At 41.4% G+C, this 25,044-nt stretch overlaps 3 protein-coding genes across 15 annotated transcripts in view; all 3 read right to left on the bottom strand.

The window, feature by feature from the left end:
• LOC308592942 (proto-oncogene Mas-like) overlaps nucleotides 1–25,044 on the bottom strand; it is a 106,149-nt gene that overhangs the window by 31,141 nt on the left and 49,964 nt on the right. The gene's annotated exons all lie outside the window — the stretch shown is intronic.
• On the bottom strand, nucleotides 622–25,044 carry LOC308592928 (mas-related G-protein coupled receptor member H-like; the record flags this gene model as incomplete). Of its 13 annotated transcripts, none has more annotated exons than XM_081205001.1 (4): nucleotides 13,912–14,142; nucleotides 12,904–13,045; nucleotides 2,554–2,718; nucleotides 622–2,125 (listed from the first exon to the last, which is right to left on the bottom strand). In XM_081205001.1, exon 4 carries the CDS (start codon nucleotides 1,801–1,803, stop codon nucleotides 838–840), a length of 966 nt encoding a protein of 321 aa, XP_081061127.1. In that variant the 5' UTR covers nucleotides 1,804–2,125; nucleotides 2,554–2,718; nucleotides 12,904–13,045; nucleotides 13,912–14,142. The 13 variants fall into 13 exon arrangements, with proteins under 13 accessions (XP_081061127.1, XP_081061128.1, XP_081061117.1 ...); XM_081205002.1 differs by lacking the exon at nucleotides 12,904–13,045 and adding an exon at nucleotides 5,827–5,968; XM_081204991.1 differs by lacking the exon at nucleotides 12,904–13,045.
• LOC308592943 (mas-related G-protein coupled receptor member H-like) lies at nucleotides 16,544–17,533 on the bottom strand (the record flags this gene model as incomplete). Its single annotated transcript, XM_081205030.1, has 1 exon — nucleotides 16,544–17,533. One exon carries the CDS (start codon nucleotides 17,531–17,533, stop codon nucleotides 16,544–16,546), a length of 990 nt encoding a protein of 329 aa, XP_081061156.1.

Genomic DNA, 25,044 nt, shown 5'->3' with positions numbered 1-25,044 from the left:
TTCTCTAACATTTAATTTCCACAAACTAGCATCCTTACTAGCTGGAATAGAATCTAATAATTTGGTACCATGCTTCTCTTGGAACAAACACTTCATATAGTAGAGTTCAGCTGCTGGAATTATGTTTAGTGTTACATAAAATGCAGTATTTAAAAGCACATTATGTTTGAGTTGTAATAATAATAATAATTTTTTCTTTGATGTATTTCCACACAAGGGTGGGGCAAGCTAGGTCTTGTGACTTAGATCACAAGTGTTAGGGCTGTAACTTGAGTATTATACCAAAGTTTGCATGTGCTAATAGGGTTTTCCTCAGAGCAAAGATGAACAGAAACAGCACACAGCCAGTGTCTCTCCCTGGGCATCGGCTGAAGCACAGAGGTGAACAAGAGGGAGAGAATACTTTGGTTTCTAGCTGGGTAGCTATATTTTCTTCTGTAAATATGTTTAGAATAATCACACTAGGGCCAGTGTAGATAGAGTTTGTAAGACTGGAACAATTGCAAAAGATTTATTGTTTTTGTAACATTGGAACCAAGTTTCAGCAAGGAAAGCTTGAAAACTTATTTTTCTTGTGTTGAAGAATTTATTTCTGCACAGATGAGAGAGAAATATTCCGCTCACAATATATATCTGGCAACAAGCACCACAAGAATAAAAAAAGTTAAAAATTCATAATAGTCATGCAAATCTTTGGCAGAGCAACCAATGTGACTTTGCAGAGGAGTCTACATTTCATCCATGGAAAAGTCAATGATTTCTGCGTACACCTCTTTTCATCCCTTATTGAGATAAGCAAGCTATATCATCACAGCATAAAGAAATATTACAGCATTATTATGCAAGGATCATAAGCGGATTTGAAATTGGACGGTCCATTTCCTGTCCGTTGTCTTCCTCCACATTCAAAGCCCTCTGGAGAATGACCTGCAGACTCTCCTTGGATCGACCTCGCTTCTTCCTCCCAACCAGAAAATAGATCAAGGGGTTAGCACTGCTGTTTAGGGTGGCACACAGAAAGGCATAATGGTGTAGATCAGGAATGTCAAAAGCTAGAAAATGATTAAGGGCAATAAGGGCATCAAGTGGAAAAGCAAGTACGAGGAAGAAGAGAAGAGTAAGTAAAATAACCATTAAAAGCCTTCCCCGCTTTCGCTGGCGTGATTTAAAGCAGACTTTGATGAATAAGATCACCGTTGAAATTGTCATCAGTGCAAGGCAAATCAGGGCAGACAAGAGTAATTGGAAGCTTGCTGTGACGTAATAGCTAAATATGCTAAATAACTGGAGAATATAGAGAATTATGGTGAACAGAAAGCAGAGGGCCCATATGAGGGAACACACAGTGGTGGACAGATGTGTCGGCCGGTGGCACCGATGCCAAATAGGAAAGAGCACAGACACACATCTGTCAATGCTGATGGCTGTTAGGAGAAGTAGATCAGTGTTGTACGTGAACATTAAGAGATGAAGGGTTATTAAAGAAGCATCTTCGCCTAGACGAGTCAAAGCAATACAATGATATATCTCTACAGTCATGAGGAAGGCAAAGTCAGCAACAGCCAAGTTCAGTATGTAGGTGGTGAACTGGTTCTTCTTAGTGCAGAAGCTAAGAAGCCAGATGGTGGTTCCATTTCCCAAAAATCCAGCACAACAGATAACCAAACTGAACATATAGAAAATAGCTTCTTTCAATGGATTATACCAGTCATTTTCTTGGCCAGTATATGAGCTATTATCATGCTCAGAACCTGTCCAAGCCTCCATATCGGAACTGGAAGTCCAGCTGCTATTTACCATCATGCTCACTTGCTCCTTGTGGGATCCTTATCTCTTCTTCTAGAGTATGAGTGCCCGCTAAGAGAAATAAAATGTTACAGAGAACATTTCAAGTGGAACAGTTCAAGTGGAATTCCATACATGACCCAGAATGATGTGTTCTTCTCAGTTTGGCTTTGCTCAGAGACTTGAGGGCGGTGCTATTGCAAAGGAATCAGAAAAGGTCATTGTAGTCCATGCTGTCTTACTTTGATCAAAATCCACTCCCACCAGTAGACACTCTAGCAGAACCCTTTCAATATCCTTCCAGAATAGATGCTGTATAGGGGCATTTCCCTCCAATAACCTATAAGAATAAGATTGGTGGAACATTTTGATTGCCAATAGACACAATGACCCATCACCAGTCCTCTGGGAGACAAATGTCAAAGTAGGTATGGCTGAACCCAACCAATTCATTTCCATTTGCCTCCTTAAATATATCATCATCTCTTTACAAGGTATTCATTATTTAGTCCCCCTTTATTCATGTCCACCCCTTTTGAGATACCATATTGATTTCCACCCCATCCACCCACATCTGCTTTCCCTCTTTCTCTTCCACCCATATGAGAAGGTCTGAAGCTCATGGAAAACATGTCTGCTTTGTATTCAGAAGGTACAAAAACTGACCCCCAGCATTTCCAGGTAGATATGGGAATGTCCTCCCTGAACCATTGAGATCCACTACCAGTCAGGGAAGATAATAATAGTTATTCAGTATCATGCTCCCACCTAGAGCATGAGACTGGTTGAGCAAGAGACTCTTAATCTCAGGGTTGTGAGTTTGAGCCCCACTTTGGCTGAAAGATTCCTGCATTGCAGAGGCTTGGAGTAGATGATCCTCGTGTTCCTTTCCAACTCTACAATTCTGTGATTGTATGATGTATTCTACAATACCTGCAAAAACACACAATGTACTTATTGACTCTGGATCCCATGTTCTCTCTCTCTCCTAAGAATCTGCCTTAAACTCTGTCTGATCATTGGTCCATCTAGTTCAGTATTGGTCACACTGACTACCAGACACTCCTAGGGATTTCAAAGAAGGTTGTCTCTGATCCCAGCTGGAGACTAAAATGGAGACATTCCATATGCAAAGCACTGAGCTACTTGGCCATTTCTTCCTACGTCTTTTCCCATGCATGCTTCTAATTTGCTCTGTCACTAAGCTTCACCCAACCACCCAGAGGGTACTTATTTTACAACTTGCTGACAAAGTATGGATTGGGAGTCTTCAGATATGGTGATCAGAAGACAACAGAGCCAAAGTATCCTGCAACAGAATGGTAGGTACTAAGGTCTTAGCAAGGAAATGGGAAAGAAAAATGGAAAATCTTACCAATCTCATGACAATCCCACCCATTCTTTGTCTTGGTTTAATCTGTTTCCCCGCTTCATGTAGCAAGATCATGTTCTTTTTGTGGTTGTGAGGATAAACACCATCTGGCCTAGGAGGAGGAGACTCTTGTCATTTAAAGACCTATGTCCCCAAATGCCAGTTTGTAATGAGTACTGAAGGGGAAACTGAACACATGTCTCATGTGCTTCTTTATCTGTAACGGCCAAATAAAACATCTCAGGACCTGTCATGATAACAGATAAAACCATCCTTGCCCTTTAACGGCAAAAAACATTTTCCCAATATGCACATTTTGTAGGGAGGGGGTGAGCACAGAAGGGAAAATAAGATTTCCCGAAATGTCTTGCTGTTTCTTCCCTGTGTAAAATCATAGGTGATAAGGTGAGTGGGATGCAAGAGCTGTCAGTTCTTAAGGTTGTTAAAATGAGGTTTTTTTAATTGTAAAACAGAAAATATAATAAAAATTATAAGAAGACTCCTGTAGACTGGGGACTGGGAGCAGCCTCCGAGACCATATAGCACCGGTCTTGAAAGACCTACACTGGCTCCCAGGACATTTCTGAGCACAATTCAAAGTGTTGGTGCTGACCTTTAAAGCCCTAAATGGCCTCTTTCCTGTATACCCGAAGGAGCATCTCCACCTCCATCGTTCTGCCCGGACACTGAGGTCCAGCGCCGAGGGCCTTCTGGCGGTTCTCTTGCTGCGAGAAGCCAAGTTACAGAGAACCAGGCAGAGGGCCTTCTCAGTAGTGGCACCTGCCCCGTGGAACGCCCTCCCATCAGATGTCAAAGAGAAAAACAACTACCAAATTTTAGAAGACATCTGAAGGCAGCCCTGTTTAGGGAAGCTTTTAAAGTTTAATAGGTTATTGTATTTTAGTGTTCTGTTGGAAGCCCACCACTGTGGCTGGGAAACCCAGCCAGATGGGCAGGGTATAAATAATAAATTATTATTATTATTATTATTATTATTATTATTATTATTATTATTATTATTATTTCTTTCTACAGATGAACGGGCAATGAGAGTGACAGTTATTTTCTATCTACATGTCACTGAAGCCCACCTTAACTTTAGCCAGCTGTCCTCCTTAACAGGAGATTGGGTAAGGCAGAGACCCAAGATATATGCAAATACCATGTGTTCTTTTTAAAACTGAAATTTTATTAAGAAATTTTGTAATACAACAAAAAACAAACTGCATACAATAGGTGGGTGGGGCACAGAAGAAAAATTGAGATAACAAAAAACATGACTCCTCCCTTTGTAAAGTAGGATACATTTCAGCTATACAAACTTCAAAATTTTCAACAAAACCAGCCCTCCTTTTTCTGGTGAGCAATAGTCATCAATGCAGTCCAAGGACACATTACAGCCAGACCAAAGAACTCTTATGAACGGTTCCTAAGTGGGTTTGAACAAGAAGGGTCCATTTCCTGTCTGTCATTCTCCTCCTCATTTAAAACCCGCTGGAGGATGGCCAGTAGGCTCTCCCTAGATTGACCTCCCTTCTTCCTCCCAACCAGAAAATAGAGGAAGGGATTCATGCAGCTGTTGAGGGAGGCACACAAAAAGGCATAATGAAATAGTTCACGAATATTCCAGCCCATGATGGATATGGCAAGAAGAAGGGCATTGAGTGGGAAAGCAAGCACAAGGAAGAAGAGGAGTGTAAGTAAAATAACCGTTAAAAGCCTTCCCCGCTTTCGTGGGTGTGATTTAAAACAGACTTTGATGAAAAGGATCACAGTTGAAATTGTCATAAGTGGGAGGCAAAGCAGTCCAGTCAAGACATATTGGCCTGTTTCTGATAACCAATATGGAAAGGTGTAATAATTTTCAAGAATGTAGAGCATTACGCAGAGCAGACAGGAGAGGACCCATATGAGGGCACACACAGTGGTGGACAAATGGGTCGGCCGGACACACCGATGCCAAATAGGGAAGAGGACAGACAAACATCTGTCAATGCTGATGGCTGTTAGAAGAAGTTGGCCAGTGTTGTATGTGAAGGATAGGAGACATACAACAATGCTATGAAGAACATAAAAAGGAAAGTGAGTAAAAGCATAGATCTCTAAGCTCAGGAGGAATGCAAAGTCAGCAACAGCCAAATTCAGGATGTAGGTGGTGAATGGTTTCCTCCTAATGTGGAAAACAAGAAGCCAGATGACAGTTCCATTCCCCAAAAATCCCACACAGCAGGTAACTAAAATGAAGACATTTAGTATAAATACTACAAATGTGTTATCATGGGAATCTCCTTGGTCATTAGATGAGCTATTGTAAGTGTCATTATACTCTTTATATGTCACAGCAACCGCAGCAGATTGCAAAGTCCCATTGGTATTTATTTCCATGTCGAATGACGGCATGTGGAATCCTGGTCACCTCTTCTGGAGCACAAGTTTCCTCTAGGAAAAGATCACAAAGATGTTTGACTCAGCTGGAATTCTGTGCAAAACTCAGAATTGTGAGAGCGAGGAGCCCACTGAACAATATATAAACCCACAACATCTGTCTATCAAGTCAAAAGTCATATATGTGCAGTTCTCTGCAATATAACTGAACCCCCCACATAGGCCACACCCCTCTGGATTTTTTCTCATTGAGGATTTTTGGGGACTTTGGTGCTTTAGTTTACCTGGAAACTTGGTTTGATTGGTGCCAAGAGAAGAAGTCAGTACAACATTCTCTGATCTTCTGGTATTACTGTCTGATACGTAATGTCTCTCCAAAATTGAGGTTCAGTCATATTTCTTTTGCTATGGCCAAGCTCATCATTCCTGCTTAGGAAGAGATATCAGTAAGGATGAAGGAGATGGACTGAGACAGAATGAGAAGGACACCACCTTGTTTAGCGAAGATTGATATAAAGTTTTATAGCAGTGAATTTTATAGCCCTAGCGTGGCGGCAGTGGGAGGCCCCATTAGCAAAAGTACACCTCAGGTTAAGAACGGTTTCGGATTAAGAAAGGACCTCCGGAATGAATTAAGTTCGTAACCCAAGATACTATTGTATCCTAATTTACTAACTAGTTGCAGTAAACAAAATTACTGCTTCAGAAGGGTTGTGAGTTTGAGCCCCACTTTGGTTGAAAGTTTCCCACATTGCAGGAGCTTGGACAAGATGGTCCTCATGGTCCCTTCCAACTCTACAATTCCATGATGTATTCTACAATACTTGCAACACACCATGCACTTATTGACTCTGGATCCCATGTTCTCTCTCTCCCCTAAGAATCTGTCTTAAACTGAGACTGATCATTGGTCTGTCTAGTTCAGTATTGGTCACACTGACTACCAGTTACAGATAGGTAGCCGTGTTGGTCTGCCATAGTCAAAATAAAAAAAATTCCTTCCAGTAGCACCTTAAAGACCAACTAAGTTAGTTCTTGGTATGAGCTTTCGTGTGCATGCAAACTTCTTCAGATACCCTTCTTCAGGTATCTGAAGAAGTGTGCATGCACACAAAAGCTCATACCAAGAACTAACTGACTACCAGACACTCCTAGGGATTTCAAAGAAGGTTGTCTCTGATCCCAGCAGGAGACTAACATGGAGACATTCCATATGCAAAGCAGATGCTGTGCACTCAGCTACTTGGCCATTTCTTCCTCCGTCTTTTCCCATGCATGCTTCTAATTTGCTCTGTCACTAAGCTTCACCCAACCACCCAGAGGGTACTTATTTTACAACTTGCTGACAAAGTATGGATTGGGAGTCTTCAGATATGGTGATCAGAAGACAACAGAGCCAAAGTATCCTGCAACAGAATGGTAGGTACTAAGGTCTTAGCAAGGAAATGGGAAAGAAAAATGGAAAATCTTACCAATCTCATGACAATCCCACCCATTCTTTGTCTTGGTTTAATCTGTTTCCCCGCTTCATGTAGCAAGATCATGTTCTTTTTGTGGTTGTGAGGATAAATGCCATCTGGCCTAGGAGGAGGGGACTCTTGTCATTTAAAGACCTATGTCCCCAAATGCCAGTTTGTAATGAGTACTGAAGGGGAAACTGAAAACATGTCTCATGTGCTTCTTTATCTGTAACGGCCAAATAAAACATCTCAGGACCTTTCATGATAACGGATAAAACCATCCTTGCCCTTTAACGGCAAAAAACATTTGCCCAATATGCACATTTTGTAAGGAGGGGGTGAGCACAGAAGGGAAAATAAGATTTTCTCAAATGTCTTGCTGTTTCTTCCCTGTGTAAAATCATAGGTCAGAAGGTGAGTGGGATAAAAGAGCTGTCGGTTCTTAAGGATGTTAAAAAGAGTTTTTTAAAATTGTAAAACAGAAAATTTAATAGAAATTATAAAAAGACTCCTGTATTTTTTTCTACAGGTGGATGGGTGATGAGGGTGACAGTTCTTTGCTAGCTACATGTCATTGAAGCCCACCTTAACTTAAGCCTTTTCACTCAGGAGATGGACTGAGACAGAATGAGAAAGACGCCACCTTGTTTAGCGAAGATTGATATAAAGTTTTATAGCAGTGAATTTTATAGCCGTGGCGTGGCGGCAGTGGGAGGCCCCATTAGCGAAAGTACACCTCAGCTTAAGAACGGTTTCGGATTAAGAAAGAACCTCCGGAATGAATTAAGTTCGTAACCCGAGATACTACTGTATCCTAATTTACTCGCTAGTTGCAGGAAACAAAATCACTGTTTCAGAAGGGTTGTGAGTTTGAGCCCCACTTTGGTTGAAAGTTTCCCACATTGCAGGAGCTTGGACAAGATGGTCCTCATGGTCCCTTCCAACTCTACAATTCCATGATGTATTCTACAATACTTGCAACACATCATGCACTTATTGACTCTGGATCCCATGTTCTCTCTCTCCCCTAAGAATCTGCCTTAAACTGAGACTGATCATTGGTCTGTCTAGTTCAGTATTGGTCACATTGACTACCAGACACTCCTAGGGATTTCAAAGAAGGTTGTCTCTGATCCCAGCTGGAGACTAAAATGGAGACATTCCATATGCAAAGCAGCTGCTCTACACTGAGCTACTTGGCCATTTCTTCCTACGTCTTTAACCATGCATGCTTCTAATTTGCTCTGTCACTAAGCTTCACCCTGAGTGCTCACTGGAAGGACAGATTGTGAAGCTGAGGCTCCAAGACTTTGGCCACCTCATGAGAAGAGAAGACTCCCTGAAAAGACCCTGATGTTGGGAAAGATGGAGGGCACAAGGAGAAGGGGACGACAGAGGGCAAGATGGTTGGATAGTGTTCTCAAAGCTACCAGCATGAGTTTGACCAAACTGCGGGAGGCAGTGGAAGACAGGAGTGCCTGGTGTGCTCTGGTCCATGGGGTCATGAAGATTTGAACACGACTAAACGACTAAACAACAACAACAAGCTTCACCCAACCACTCAGAGGGTAATTATTTTACAACTTGCTGACAAAGTATGGATTGGGAGTCTTCAGATATGGTTTTCAGAAGACAACAGAGACAAAGTATCCTGCAACAAAATGGTAGATACTAAGGTCTTAGCAAGGCAATGGGGCACCAATCATTCTTCAAAGAAAAATGGAAAAATCTTACCACTCTTGCTGATCCCACCCATTCTTTGTCTTGGCTTAATCTGTTTCCCTGCCTCATGTAGCAAGATCATGTTCTTTTTGTGGTTGTGTGGATAAATGCCATCTGGCCTAGGAGGAGGAGACTCTTGTCATTTAAAGACCTATGTCCCATAATGCCAGTTTGTAATGAGTAATGAAGGGGAAACTGAGCACATGTCTCATGTGCTTCTTTATCTGTAACGGCCTAATAAAACATCTCAGGACCTTTCATGATAACAGATAAAACCATCCTTGCCCTTTAAAGGCAAAGAACCTTTGCCCAATATGCACATTTTGTAGGGAGGGGGTGAGAACAGAAGGGAAAATAAGATTTTCCAAAATGTCTTGCTGTTTCTTCCCTGTGTAAAATCATAAGTGAGAAGGTGAGTGGGATGCAAGAGCAGTTGGTTCTTAAGGATGTCAAAATGAGTTTTTTAAATTGTAAAACAGAAAATTTAATAAAAATTATAAGAAGACTCCTGTAGACTGGTGACTGGGAGCAGCCTCCGAGACCATATAACACCGGTCTTGAAAGACCTACACTGGCTCCCAGGACATTTCTGAGCACAATTCAAAGTGTTGGTGCTCACCTTAAAAGCCCTGAAGGAGCGTCTCCACCTCCATCGTTCTGCCCGGACACTGAGGTCCAGCGCTGAGGGCCTTCTGGCAGTTCCCTTGCTGCGAGAAGCCAAGTTACAGGGCACCAGGCAGAGGGCCTTCTCAGTAGTGGCACCCGCCCTTTGGAACTCCCTCCCACCAGAAGTCAAAGAGAAAAACAACTACCAAATTTTAGAAGACATCTGAAGGCAGCCCTGTTTAGGGAAGCTTTTAATGTTTAATAGGTTATTGTATTTTAGTTCTGTTGAAAGCCCACCACCGTGGCTGGGGAAACCCAGCCAGATGGGCAGGGTATGAATAAATTATTATTATTATTATTATTATTATTATTATTGTTGTTGTTGTTGTTGTTGTTGTTGTTGTTGTTGTTGTTGTTGTTGTTGTTATTTCTTTCTACAGGTGAACGGGCAATGAGAGTGACAGTTCTTTTCTAGCTACATGTCACTGAAGCCCACCTTAACTTAAGCTGGCTGTCTTCCTTAAAAGGAGATTGGGTAAGGCAGACACCCAAGATATATGCAAATACCATGTGTTCTTTTTAAAACTGAAATTTTATTAAGAAATTTTGTAATACAATGAAAAACAAACTGTTCTAATCAAAAAGAAAAGAAACAAGAAGGGAGAAAGAGATAGTACAATTCAAAGTCCTGTCTCACAAATATATCTTAACTTTTATACCAGACAGAAACAAATTGTGCCCCCCCTCAGCTTTTACCCAGGAGTTTCTCTCACCCTGGGAGATCTCCCCTTCCCTGCTTTTCACTCAGGGTCCTTCACAAGCTGTCCATCACCCTTATCTGCATGCAATTATTTCCTTAAGCCAGGACTCAGCCATGAAGTTGCAAATAAAGCGTTTTAAGTGAGTTTTAAGTGCAATATACAAAGTGACAATAGATGCCGATGATGAGCCTTATGGGAAATTCAATGTATTTTTTAAAACACTTTAAAAAAAGCATTTTCAGAATGGTTTTTATTTATGTGTAGAGTTCAGGACAACAACAAGCGAAAGCAGATCTAAACAGACACAAAAGCAGGGCAAAAAAGAGAATACCATGCATCGTAATGTATATGTCAGCAGTTAATACAAGTGCTTGCCTCAATATGGTATCATTCTTAGCTTGTTTGTTGAACACAAATATAGACTGATTTTCAGGAAGCCAACTCTTCAGATAGCATTGTACAAGTACAAAATGACAACCACCAAAAATACAAAACAGGTGGGTTTCTTATATTAAAAAATAGGCATCCAAAATTCCTACTAGTCATTAAAAATATATATCTAAAGAGGGCTAGATGAAGCTGAACACACTATGAAGTGTGTGTGTGTGTGTGTGTGTGTGTGTGTGTGTGTGTGTGTGTGGTCTTCAGGACATGCTTAAATTTCCAAAAGAATGGAACTTGCCTGTTCTCACAGAGAATTGAATTCAGAATCTCCTGGAATCAGACATTCATAGAATTGTGGAGTTGGAAGGGGCATTCAGGGGCATCTGGTCCAACCTCCTGAAATCCAGGAATCTCAACTAAAGCACCACGAGGTTGTTTAATCATACATGGAAGTAAATTCTGCAAATGTGGCCTATTTGTATAATAATAATAATAATAATAATAATAATAATAATAATAATAATAATTATTATTATTATTATTATTAATCTTCCGCCTATCTGGCTAGGCTTCCCTAGCCACTCTGGGTGGCTTAGAAAAAAAATATTAAAATACTGTAATACATCAAACATTAAAAGCTTCCCAATACAGGGCTGCCTTCAGATGTCTTCTAAAAGTCTGGTAGCTGTTGTTCTCTTTGACATCTGGTGGGAGGGCATTCCACAGGGAGGGCGCCACTACCGAGAAGGTCCTCTGCCTGGTTCTGCCTATGGTCTCAAAGGAGTGAAGGCAGTCCTTGAAATACCCAAGGTCCAAATCAGCAAGGTTTAACGGTCACCATCAGAACTTCCAAGTAGACTTTGGTTTGCTGTAGAAAGTGGTGCAGCTGGTAGAGTACAGTTAAATGGTGTGGAGCATCTTTCAGCCAAAGGGCTTCATATCTTCCTAGCTAACATTTCAGGGGCTGTATACAATAGGTGGGTGGGGCACAGAAGAAAGATTGAGATAACAAAAAACATGACTCCTCCCTTTGTAAAGTAGGATACATTTCAGCTATACAAACCTCAAAATTTTCAACAAAATCCCAGCCTCTTTTTCTGGTGAGCAATAGTCATCAATGCAGTCCAAGGACACATTACAGCCAGACCAAAGAACTCTTATGAAAGGTTCCTCAGTGGGTTCGAACAAGGAGGGACCATTTCCTGTCTGTCATTCTCCTCCTCATTTAAAACCCGCTGGAGGATGGCCAGTAGGCTCTCCCTACATTGACCTCCCTTCTTCCTCCCAACCAGAAAATAGAGGAAGGGGTTCACGCAGCTGTTGAGGGAGGCACACAAAAAGGCATAATGGAATAGACCAGGAATATTCAAACCCACGATGGATTCAGCAAGAAGAAGGGCATTGAGTGGGAAAGCAAGCACGAGGAAGAAGAGGAGTGTAAGTAAAATAACCGTTAAAAGCCTTCCCCGCTTTCGTGGGTGTGATTTCAAACAGACTTTGATGAAAAGGATCACAGTTGAAATTGTCATAAGTGGGAGGCAAAGCAGTCCAGTCAAGACATATTGGCCTGTATCTGATAACCAATATGGAAAGGTGTAATATTTTTCAAGAATGTAGAGCATTACGCCGAGCAGACAGGAGAGGACCCATATGAGGGCACACACAGTGGTGGACAAATGGGTCGGCCGGACACACCGATGCCAAATAGGGAAGAGGACAGACAAACATCTGTCAATGCTGATGGCTGTCAGAAGAAGTTGGCCAGTGTTGTATGCGAAGCATAAGAGACATACAACAATACTATGAAGAACATAAACAGGAAAATGAGTAAAAGCATAGATCTCTAAGCTCAGGAGGAATGCAAAGTCAGCAACAGCCAAATTAAGGATGTAGGTGGTGAATGGTTTACTCCTAATGTGGAAAACAAGAAGCCAGATGACAGTTCCATTCCCCAAAAATCCCACACAGCAGGTAACTAAAATGAAGACATTTAGTATAAATACTACAAATGTGTTATAATGGGAATCTCCTTGGTCATTAGATGAGCTATTGTAAGTGTCATTATACTCTTTATATGTCACAGCAACCGCAGCAGTTTGCAAAGTTCCATTGGTATTTATTTCCATGTTGAATGATGGCGTGTGGAATCTTTGTCACCTCTTCTGGAGCACAAGTTTCCTCTAGGAAAAGATCACAAAGATGTTTGACTCAGCTGGAATTCTGTGCAAAACTCAGAATTGTGAGAGCGAGGAGCCCATTGAACAACATATAAACCCACCACATCTGTCTATCAAGTCAAAAGTCATATATGTGCAGTTCTCTGCAATATAACTGAATCCCCCACATAGGCCACACCCCTCTGGATTTTTTCTCATTGAGGTTTTTTTGGGACTTTCTTTGGGACTCCTTTTTTTGTGAGTTAGTTTACCTGGAAACTTGGTTTGATTGGTGACAAGAGAAGAAGTCAGTACAACATTCTCTGATCTTCTGGCATTACTGTCTGATACGTAATGTCTCTCCAAAACTGAGGTTCAGTCATATTTCTTTTGCTATGGACAAGCTCATCATTCCTGCTTAGGAAGAGATATCAGTAAGGATGAAGGAGATGGACTGAGACAGAATGAGAAGGACGCCACCTTGTTTAGGGAAAGATTGATATAAAGTTTTATAGCAGTGAATTTTATAGCCGTGGCGTGGCAGCAGTGGGAGGCCCCATTAGTGAAAGTACACCTCAGCTTAAGAACGGTTTCGGATTAAGAAAGGACCTCCGGAATGAATTAAGTTCGTAACCCGAGATACTACTGTATCCTAATTTACTAACTAGTTGCAGGAAACAAAATCACTGCTTCAGAAGTGTTGTGAGTTTGAGCCCCACTTTGGTTGAAAGTTTCCCGCATTGCAGGAGCTTGGACAAGATGATCCTCATTGTCCCTTCCAACTCTACAATTCCATGATGTATTCTACAATACTAGCAGCACACCATGCCCTTATTGACTCTGCATCCCATGTTCTCTCTTTCCCCTAAGAATCTGCCTTAAACTGAGTCTGATCATTGGTTCATCTAGTTCAGTATTGGTCACATTGACTACCAGACACTCCTAGGGATTTCAAAGAAGGTTGTCTCTGATCCCAGCAGGAGACTAAAATGGAGACATTCCATATGCAAAGCAGATGCTCTACACTCAGCTACTTGGCCATTTCTTCCTAAGTCTTTTCCCATGCATGCTTCTAATTTGCTCTGTCACTAAGCTTCACCCAACCACCCAGAGGGTACTTATTTTACAACTTGATGACAAAGTATGGATTGGGAGTCTTCAGATATGGTGATCAGAAGACAACAGGGACAAAGTATCCTGCAACAGAATGGTAGGTACTAAGGTCTTAGCAAGGCAATGGGGCACCAATCATTCCTCAAAGAAAAATGGAAAAATCTTACCAATCTCATGCCGATCCCACCCATTCTTTGTCTTGGCTTAATCCGTTTCCCTGCCTCATGTAGCAAGATCATGTTCTTTTAGTGGTTGTGAGGATAAACGCCATCTGGCCTAGGAGGAGGAGACTCTTGTCATTTAAAGACCTATGTCCCCAAATGCCAGTTTGTAATGAGTACTGAATGGGAAACTGAACACATGTCTCATGTGCTTCTTTATCTGTAACGGCCAAATAAAACATCTCAGGACCTTTCATGATAACGGATAAAACCATCCTTGCCCTTTAACGGCAAAAAACATTTGCCCAATATGCACATTTTGTAAGGAGGGGGTGAGCACAGAAGGGAAAATAAGATTTTCCGAAATGTCTTGCTGTTTCTTCCCTGTGTTAAATCATAGGTCAGAAGGTGAATGAGATAAAAGAGCTGTCGGTTCTTAAGGATGTTAAAAAGAGTTTTTTAAAATTGTAAAACAGAAAATTTAATAGAAATTATAAAAAGACTCCTGTATTTTTTTCTACAGGTGGATGGGTGATGAGGGTGACAGTTCTTTGCTAGCTACATGTCATTGAAGCCCACCTTAACTTAAGCCAGTGTGGTGTAGTGGTTAAGAGCGGTAGACCCGTTATCTGGTGAACCGGGTTCGCGTCTCCACTTCTCCACATGCAGCTGCTGGGTGAGCTTGGGCTAATCACAATTCTTTGAAGTCTCTCAGCCGCACTCACCTCACAGAGTGTTTGTTGTGGGGGAGGAAGGGAAAGGAGAATGTTAGTCGCTTTGAGACTCCTTTGGATAGTGATAAAGTGGGATATCAAATCCAAACTCTTCTTCTTCCTCCTCCTCCTTAAAAGGAGATTGGGTAAGGTAGACACCCAAGATATATGCCAATATCATGTGTTCTTTTTTAAAATGAAATTTTATTAAGAAATTTCATAATACAATAAAAAAACAAACACTATTAATCAAAAAGAAAAGAAACAAAGAAAGAGAAAGGGATAGTACCATGCAAAGCCCTGTCTCAAAAATATATCTTAACTTTTATACCAGACAGAAAAAAGTGTGCCCCCCCCCTCAGCTTTTACCCGGGAGTTTCTCTCACCCTGGGAGATCTCCCCTTCCCTGCTTTTCACTCAGGGTCCTTCACAAGCTGTCCATCATCCTCATCTGCATGCAATTATTTCCTTAAGCCAGGACTCAGCCATGAAGTTGCAAATAAAGCGTTTTAAGTGAGTTTTAAGTGCAATATACAAAGTGACAATAGATGCCGATGATGAGCCTTAGGGGAAATTCAATGTATTTTTTAAAACACTTTAAAAAAAGCATTTTCAGAATGGTTTTTATTTATGTGTAGATTTCAGGACAAGAGAAAGCAGATCTAAACAGACACAAACGCAGGGCAAAAAAGAGAATACCATGCATCGTAATGTATATGTCAGCAGTTAATACAAGTGCTTGCCTCAATATGGTATCATTCTTTGCTTGTTTGTTGAAAACAAATATAGACTGATTTTCAGGAAGCCAACTCTTCAGATAGCATTATGCAAGTACAAAATGACAATCATCAAAAATACAAAACGGGTGGGTTTTTTATATTAAAAAATAGGCATCCAAAATTCCTACTAGTCATTAAAAATATATATCTAAAGAGTGACAGATGAAGCTGAACACACTATGGTGTGTGTGTGTGTGGTCTTCAGGACATGCTTAAATTTCCAAAAGAATGGAACTTGCCTGTTCTCACAGAGAATTGAATTCAGAATCTCCTGGAATCAGACATTCATAGAACTGTGGAGTTGGAAGGGGCATTCAGGCGCATCTGGTCCAACCTCCTGCAACCCAGGAATCTCAACTAAAGCACCACGAGGTTGTTTAATCATACATGGAATTAAATTCTGCAAATGTGGCCTATTTGTATAATAATAATAATAATAATAATAATAATAATAATAATAATAATAATAATAATAATTTATTTATATCCCGCCCATCTGGCTGGGCTTCCCTAGCCATTCTGGGTGGCTTCCAAAAAAATATTAAAATACTGTAATACATCAAACATTAAAAGCTTCCCTAAACAGGGCTGCCTTCAGATGTCTTCTAAAAGTCTGGTAGTTGTTGTTCTCTTTGGCATCTGGTAGGAGGGCATTACACAGGGACGGCGCCACTACCTAGAAGGCCCTCTGCCTGGTTCTGCCTATGATTGCTGACAGGCACCTAAGTAGAGTCTGTGAATCAAATCATACAGTGCAGGTGGTCTCACAGGAGTGAAGTCAGTCCTTGAAATACCCAAGTTCTAAATAGGCAAGGTTTAAAGGTCACCATCAGAACTTCCAAGTAGACTTTGGTTTGCTGTAGAAAGTGGTGCAGCTGGTACAGTACAGGTAAATGGTGTGGAGCATCTTTCAGCCAAAGGGCTTCAGATCTTAGTACCTAACATTTCAGGGGCTGTATACAATAGGTGAGTGGGGCACAGAAGAAGGATTGAGATAACAAAAGACATGATTCCTCCCTTTGTAAAGTAGGATACATTTCAGCTATACAAACCTCAAGATTTTCAACAAAACCCCAGCCTCTTTTTCTGGTGAGCAATAGACATCAATGCAGTCCAAGGACATATTACAGCCAGACCAAAGAACTCTTATGAATGGTTCCTAAGTGGGAGTGGGTTTGAACAAGAAGGGTCCATTTCCTGTCTGTCATTCTCCTCCTCATTCAAAACCCGCTGGAGGATGACCAGTAGGCTCTCCCTAGATTGACCTCCCTTCTTCCTCCCAACCAGAAAATAGAGGAAGGGATTCACGCAGCTGTTGAGGGAGGCACACAAAAAGGCATAATGGAATGGAAAGGGAATATTCAAGTCCACGAAGGATAAAGCAAGAAGAAGGGCATTGAGTGGGAAAGCAAGCACAAGGAAGAAGAGGAGTGTAAGTAAAATAACCGTTAAAAGCCTTCCCCGCTTTCGTGGGTGTGATTTAAAACAGACTTTGATGAAAAGGATCACAGTTGAAATTGTCATAAGCGGGAGGCAAAGCAGTCCAGTCAAGACATATTGGCCTGTTTCTGATAACCAATATGGAAAGGTGTAATATTTTTCAAGAATGTAGAGGATTACGCCGAGCAGACAGGAGAGGACCCATATGAGGGCACACACAGTGGTGGACAAATGGGTTGGCCGGACACACCGATGCCAAATAGGGAAGAGGACAGACACACATCTGCCAATGCTGATGGCTGTCAGAAGAAGTTGGCCAGTGTTGTATGTGAAGGATAAGAGACATTCATCAATACTATCAAGAACATCATCAGGAAACCTAATAAAAATATAGAACTGTAGGCTCAGGAGGAATGCAAAGTCAGCAACAGCCAAGTTAAGGATGTAGGTGGTGAACGGTTTCCTCCTAATGCGGAAACCAAGAAGCCAGATGACAGTTCCATTCCCCAAAAATCCCACACAGCAGATAACTAAAACAAAGCAATATATTATAGATAATACATATTTCTTATATTGGAAATCTTCTTGGTCATTAGATGAGCTATTATAAGTGTCATTATACTCTTTATATGTCACAGAAACGGCAGCAGATTGCAACGTCCCATTGATATGTCTTTCCATGCTGAATGACTGCATGTGGAAATCTTGCCTCCTCTTCTGGAGCAGAAGTTTCCTCTAGGAAATGGAAAATATCACAAAGATGTCTGACTCAGTTGGAATTCTCTGCAAAACCCAGAATTGTGGGATCCAGGAACCCACTGAACAACACATAAACCTACAACATCTGTCTATCAAGCCAAAAGTCATATATGTGCAGTTCTTTGCAATATAACTGAATCCCCCACATGGGTCACACCCCTCTGGATTTTTTCTCATTGAGTTTTTTTGGGAGTTTAGTGAGTTAGTTTACCTGGTAACTGGTTTGATTGGTGCCAAGAGAAGAAGTCAGTACAGCATTCCCTGATCTTCTGGCATTATTGTCTGATATGTAATGTCTCTCCAAAATTGGGGTTCAGTCATATCTCTTTTGCTATGGCCAAGCTCATCATTCCTGCTTAGGAAGAGATATCAATAAGGATGAAGGAGGTGGACTGAGAAAGAATGAGAAAGACGCCACCTTGTTTAGGGAAAGATTGATATAAAGTCTTATAGCAGTGAATTTCACTTACCTACTGCACATTGATCCCGGTGGTTGGGGCTATCTTCCAGTGCAATAATATCAGGCTAGGAATGAATGAGGGTGTGCAGGAGGTTCTGAAAGAGAAGTTGTCAGTAATGTCACATTTTTTCTTATTACCTATAACTCAGTTTTCTTTTTGTTGTTCAGTTCCTAGGATTCTCCCCCAAATAGAGCAAGCTTTCTGATATGTCTATAGTGGCTCCCCCCTAACCAAGGAGGCTGCTTTTGATGGAAGGGAAGCAAACACGTGGGGGGGGCAGCTGTTTACTCAAGTAGTGGTAGCACCTTCAAGAAGCAAACATACTTGATAGATAAACAAATGAACAGATACCCCTGGTGGTGGTGATTCAGAAGATTTATATTATTCTCCCCTCCAAATGCCCCAGTCATTTTCGTAGTGCAAGGAAACTGAACATTAGCACTTGGGCTGTTGCTTTAGCTGCAGTTGAGAGCTGGTGGCTTCACACCTTCCTGGCTTTCAGCTTGGCCCTAATCCAGACAGCTGTTTACATCTACATACGCAATGTATGTAAACTCATACACAACATGCTGGGAAGACTTAGCAGTCCTCCTTGCCTACCAGATTCTCCTCTACTGTAGTCCTGGGGTGATGGGGAAATTTCCAAGAACTGGCAAGCTACCCAAGTAACTAGTGTTGAGAATTCTTATGATGGGGTAGGGATGTAACTAACCTTCACTTGTAAGGACCAAGAGTAAGGAAAGTGTTCTACTGGCATTCTGAGAGTTGACTCAATGAGTGACTTTTAGTAAGGGGAGAAACGAACTCTTCAGGGGGATAACTATTGTTCTGTAGCTTCACGCGGAATCCCATCATTGTGTTTGCTTCTAGGAACATGGATATCTGCTCCCTTCATATTGCCTTAATAAGACCAACTTTCCCAAGACTTCACTGATCAATCAGAGGTGAATTCCCCGCACTGGACAGGGATCACTTGAAATGACCCAGTCTGTTCTGCATACCTGTTAAAATACATTAATCTCCTTGTGTCTGGATACAATGTTTGTTCTCTCCCTTGGCAAAACCTCAGGAAGTCACCTTATATTGAGTCAGACTATTATATTGAGTCAGATCTATGAAGATCTGGACTTGTCAAACAGACACTCAGTGCCACTCTGTAGCATTTTTAAAAGTGGTCTTTTCAACCCTACCTGAAGGTAATAGGAATCAACCTTCTGCAAGCACTGTAGCTACGACCTTTCCTGTAAATGTTTTACCCAACCTTGTGACTAACTGCAGATCAGCAGTCTTCAGAGATGGTGAGTGCAAGAGAATAAGGACACAGTGTCTTGCACTGGAATGGCAAGTCCTAAGGACTTAAGAGAAAAAATGTGGCCCCACCCCATGGAGAAAATGATAAATCTTACCAGTCTCACTCAAAGATGCAAAACAGTCCCTCCTGTTCTTCATCTGGGTTTAATTTAGTTCTCTGCCTCATAGGGCAAGAGGATGCTCTTTAATTGGATATGAAGATAATTATCAGTTCACCAAGGAGGAGGAGACTATTGTCATATATGTCCCAAAAGGCTACAGTCATGAAGACTAGGTTTGTAATTGGTTCTGGACGAAGCAGCTCATGTCGCACGTACTTCTTTATCTGTACCAGACAAATGGAATAAATCAAGACCTCACCCCCAGATTTCTAATCAAGGCTGTCTAAGCAAGATAGCAACTTCCTGGCCTTTTAACGGCCAAAAGCATTTGTCCCTATGTGTCTTTTATTGGGTGGGGGAGTTGACTGTTAGTGGGGAGACATGACTACCTAGGGTGGGAGGGAAGGTTGCTCTTGAGTAGGCCAACTAGGTGGAGGGGGGAAGGAGTCAGAGCCATTTGCTGTGACCCATGGAAGGGACCTGATCCACCAGGTCATCCGTCATGCCCCCCTTCATTAGCAGGCAATTCCATGGTTACCAATGTAATGTTTATTTCTTTTCACTTATTTCATAAAATTTATACACTGCTTGATTGGGGAAAAAACACACACCCCAAAGCAGCTTACAAAAGAATGAACAGAAAAATCAAGAAAAATCACAACCATACTTTAAAACATAAAAAAATTAAAATACTGAAGCAGATTGAATAGATGCTAAGCTTTGCTATGATATATTGTTCTTACGGTAATATTATTTGAACTCCAATTAACATTAATATCTACAGTAGAACCTCGGGTTAAGAACTTAATTCATTCTGAACGACCATTCTTAACCTGAAACTGTTCTTAACCTGACATACCACTTTAGCTAATGGGGCCTCCCGCTGCCGCCGGCATGCGATTTCTGTTCTCATCCTGAAGCAAAGTTCTTAACCTGAGGTATAATTTCCGGGTTAGCGGAGTCTGTAACCTGAAGTGTCTGTAACCTGAAGCATCTTTAACCCGAGGTACCACTGCAAGGTGTCAGCACTGTGATGATGTTGACACACAGCTCTCCTTTTCCCTAACATATGAATTGGGAAAGACTGTGAAAACTTTGAACCAGTGTCTTGATGCAGTAGTGGTCTGGATGAGGGCTGATCAACCGTGTTTGAATTGGAGGATAATGGGGGTTCTTTCGTGGGGAGGGGTTCCCCATGTTTTGGAAATTGGCAAGTTCCCTGTTTTGAGTGGGATTGTGATCCCCTTTGAAGGAGCCAGTGTGAAGTTTGGGGGTAGTTCTGGATTCATGTGTGTCACTAGATGCTCAGATGTCCCCTGTCTCCTCCATTCAGAATGCTGGATTGTATTTTGGTTGACTCTTGCACCAGGACATTTGCAAGTGATGAGATGTGAAAGCAATGTTTGGATTTAAAATGTGTCATGCTTATTTAACACAGTTAAAGGTCTGCAAATGGGTAACAGTTACTATATAAAGCAATCCCCAACAGCATGAGCTCCTATACATCTGAGGCATAATGTTGTTGTACCTGTCACTTCAAAGTGTTGGGCAAGCTCCAGAGCAGTTTATTCCCTGCTCATAGTCATTCCTTGGAGGTGCATTTACAGTACAATCCAAACCCAAGATCTGCCAGGATTAATGAGTTTAAAATTTCTTTCCATTCATTTTGTCCCCCCCCCCCATTTTCACACACAAAATCCATGCCCAAAATGTCTTACAAAAAAAGAAAGAAACAGGGATACAGTAAAACACACACACACACACACACACACACACACACACACACACACACTACAAAAAAGCATTTTCCCCGCTTGTGTAATTTATTGGGTGGGGAAGGTGACTATTGGTGGGGAGACATGATTGCCTGCGGTAGAGTGGGGGGTTGCTCTGGAGTACCCAAGTATGTGGAGGGGGACAAGGAATCAGAGCCATTTGCTGTGACCTGTCGAAGGGAGCTGATCCACCTGGTCACCCATCTCATCATCATCATCATCATCATCATCATCATCATCATCATAATACGCCAGGCACTCTGGGTGGCACCCAACAGAATACTACTACTACTACTAATAATAATAATAATAATAATAATAAAATGTCAAGATATCAAACATTAAAAACTTCCCTGATCAGAACTGCCTTCAGTTGTCTTCTAACAGTCAGATACTTGTATATTTCCTTGACACATGATCGGAGGGCATTCCACAGGGCAGGCGCCACTACAGAGAAGGCCCTCTGCCTGGTTCCCTGTAACCCCACTTCTTGCAGTGAGGGAATTCGCAGAAGGCCCTCAGAGTGGGACCTCTGTGTCTGGGCTGAACAATGGGGATGGAGATGCTCTTTCAGGTAATTAGCAGTAGTTAAAATACTGAAGCAGATAAAATATATGCTAATCTTCTTTACATGATATATTGTGCTTATGATAATATTATTTGAACTCCAGTTAACATTAATATCTATTTAATATCTATATGAAGCCATTGAATGTGGTCATTAGGAGTTTTGGAGCAAGGTATTCACAGAGCCATATGATGTAAACACACAACTCTCCTTTTGCATAACATATGAATCGGGAAAGGCTATGAAAGCTTTGAACCAGTGTATAGATGCAGTAGTGGTCTAGATAAGGGTTGATCAACTGTGTTTGAATTCCAGGAAGATGGGGCTCTTTGGGTGGGTGGTCCACCCAAATATTGTGTATTGTGTAGAGATGCAGTAGTGGTCTGGATGAGGGTTGAATTCTAGGAAGATGGGGCTCCATGTTTTGGAAATTGGCAAGTTCCCTTTTCTGAGTGCGGTTGCACTCCCTTTGAAGGAGCGAGTGTAAAGTTTAGGGGTACTTTGGGTACATCTCTGTCACTAGATGCTCAGATGTCCTCCGTTCACAACTCTGGATCATATTTTGGTTGATGCTTGCGCCAGGACATTTGCAAGTGATGAGACATGAAAACAATGCTTGAACTTAAAATGAGAAGTGTTTATTTAACACAACTACTGTAACGGTCTGCAAATGGGTAACAGTTACTATATAAAAGAAATTTCCAATGGCATGAGCTCCTATACATCTGAGGCATAATGTTCTTGTACCTATCACTTCAAAGTGTTGGGCAAGCTCCATTAACTCAGGGAAACAGATTAGTTAATTCCCTGCCCGTAGTCATTTCTTGCAGGTATATTAACAATGCAATTCAAACCCAAGATTTGCCGAAATTACGGAGTCTAAAATTTCATTTCATTTACTTTATCTCCCCCTCCCCATATTCTCATATGAAAACCCATGCCCAAAGTGGCTTACAAGAACAAAACAGGGATGCATTTCAAACAAAGCATACAAAAACAATTTCATAATAACAAAAAAACAACAATGTAGTTACAATATCATGGGAAAACAAAGATATAATAACATAAAATAAACCACTTGTCAATACTATAACAAGGTCACCTAAACAGCATGTAGCCTCCAACATCAAAAATAACAAGGGAGCTTCCCAGTAACTCTCTCATTCAAGGGTATTTGTTTTACTACATTGAGACTAAGAGTGGATAAGCAATCTTCAGATTTCTTGAGCACAAGACAAGAGGAGCCTGCTTGGATGTCAGGTGATAAGGACTTGTGGGGGGGAAATGTGATACCAATTGTTTCCCAAAGAAGAAAGTACAGTTTTTCTATTCTCAGTCTAAGTTATACAGATGATTCCATCCAATCTTTGTCTCGTCTATTTCAGCTTGTGCAATATAGGTGCACAGTGTGGAGCGTTTTGAGCTGTAGGGCTTTATATCTCCATGGCCAACATTTCAGGGGCTGTATACCATGCATGGGGGGGGGGACACAGAAGAAAAAATGGGAGAATAAAAATACATGACTCCTGCCTTTGTAGAGTAGAATACATTTCAACTGCACAAACCTCAAAATTTTCAACAAAACCCAATCCTCATTTTCTGGTGAGCAAGAGTCATCAGTGGAGCCCAAGGACATAATTCAGCCAAAGGATTCTTACGAAAGGTTCCTAAGTGGGATCGAACAAGCAGGATCCATTTCCTGTCTCTCATTCTCCTCCTCATTCAAAACCCGCTGGAGGATGACCAGTAGGCTCTCCCTAGATTGACCTCCCTTCTTCCTCCCAACCAGAAAATAAAGCAAGGGGTTCACACAGCTGTTGAGGGAGGCACACAAAAAGCCGTAATGGAATGGAAGGGGAATATTCAGGGGTACAATTAATATATCAAGAAGAATGGCATTGAGTGGAAAAGCAAGGATGAGGAAGAAGAGGAGTGTAAGTAAAATAACCATTAAAAGCCTTCCCCGCTTTCGTGGGTGTGATTTAAAACAGACTTTGATGAAAAGGATCACAGTTGAAATTGTCATAAGTGGGAAGCAAAGCAGTCCAGTCAAGAGAAATTGAAAATTTGCTGTGAGGAAATAAGGATAGATGTTATCTGGTGTAAGGGGAAATGTTGTTGAGGTAATGTAGAGGATTATGCAGAGCAGACAGGAGAGGACCCATATGAGGGCACACACAGTGGTGGACAAATGTGTCGGCCGAACACACCGATGCCAGATAGGGAAGAGGACAGACACACATCTGTCAATGCTGATGGCTGTCAGAAGAAGTTGGCCAGTGTTGTATGTGACGTTTAAGACATGAATAGAAATAATATAAAAAACATAACCAAAGTCAGTACACCTAATAAAAGCATGGAACTCTAGGCTCAGGAGGAATGCAAAATCAGAAACAGCCAAATTAAGGATGTAGGTGGTGAACGGTTTCCTCCTAATGCGGAACCCAAGAAGCCAGATGACAGTTCCATTCCCCAAAAATCCCACACAGCAGATAATTAAAATAAAGCCATATATTATAGATTCTTCATATTCCTCATATTGGAAATTTCCTTGGTCATTAGATGAGCTATTATAAGTGCCATTGTACTCCTTATATGTCACAGAATCCACAGTAGATTGCAAAGTCCCATTGATATTTATTTCCATGCTGAATGACTGCATGTGGAATCCTTGTCTCCTCTTCTGGAGCAGAAGTTTCCTCTAAGAAATGGAAAATATCACAAAGATGTTTGACTCAGCCATAATTCCATGCAAAACCCAGAACTGTGAGAGCCAGGAGCCCATTGAACAACACATAAACCTACAGCATCTGTCTATCAAGCCAAAAGTCATATATGTGCAATACATCTGCAATATAACTGAATCCTCCACATGGGCCACACCCCTCTGGATTTTTTCTCATTGAGTTTTGATTGGTGCCAAGAGACAAAGACAGTACAGCATTCCCAGGTCTTCTGGCAGTATTGTCTGATATGTAATGTCTCTCCAAAATTGGGGTTCAGTCATATTTCTTTTGTTATGGCCTAGCTCATCATTCCTGCTTAGGAAGAGATATCAGTAAGGATGAAGGAGATGGGCTGAGACAGAATGAGAAAGACACGACCTTGTTTAGGGAAAGATTGATATAAAGTTTTATAGCAGTGAATTTCCCTTACCTACTGAACATTCATCCAGGTGGGTGGGGCTATCTTCCAATGCAATAAGAGCAGGCTAGGAATGAATGAGGGTGTG

Source organism: Podarcis bocagei (genome assembly GCF_964188305.1).
Source record: "Podarcis bocagei genome assembly, chromosome: 8".
NCBI classification, from domain to species: domain Eukaryota; kingdom Metazoa; phylum Chordata; class Lepidosauria; order Squamata; family Lacertidae; genus Podarcis; species Podarcis bocagei.
Note: the sequence above shows the minus strand (reverse complement) of the source record. Positions and strands in the feature narration are given on the sequence as shown.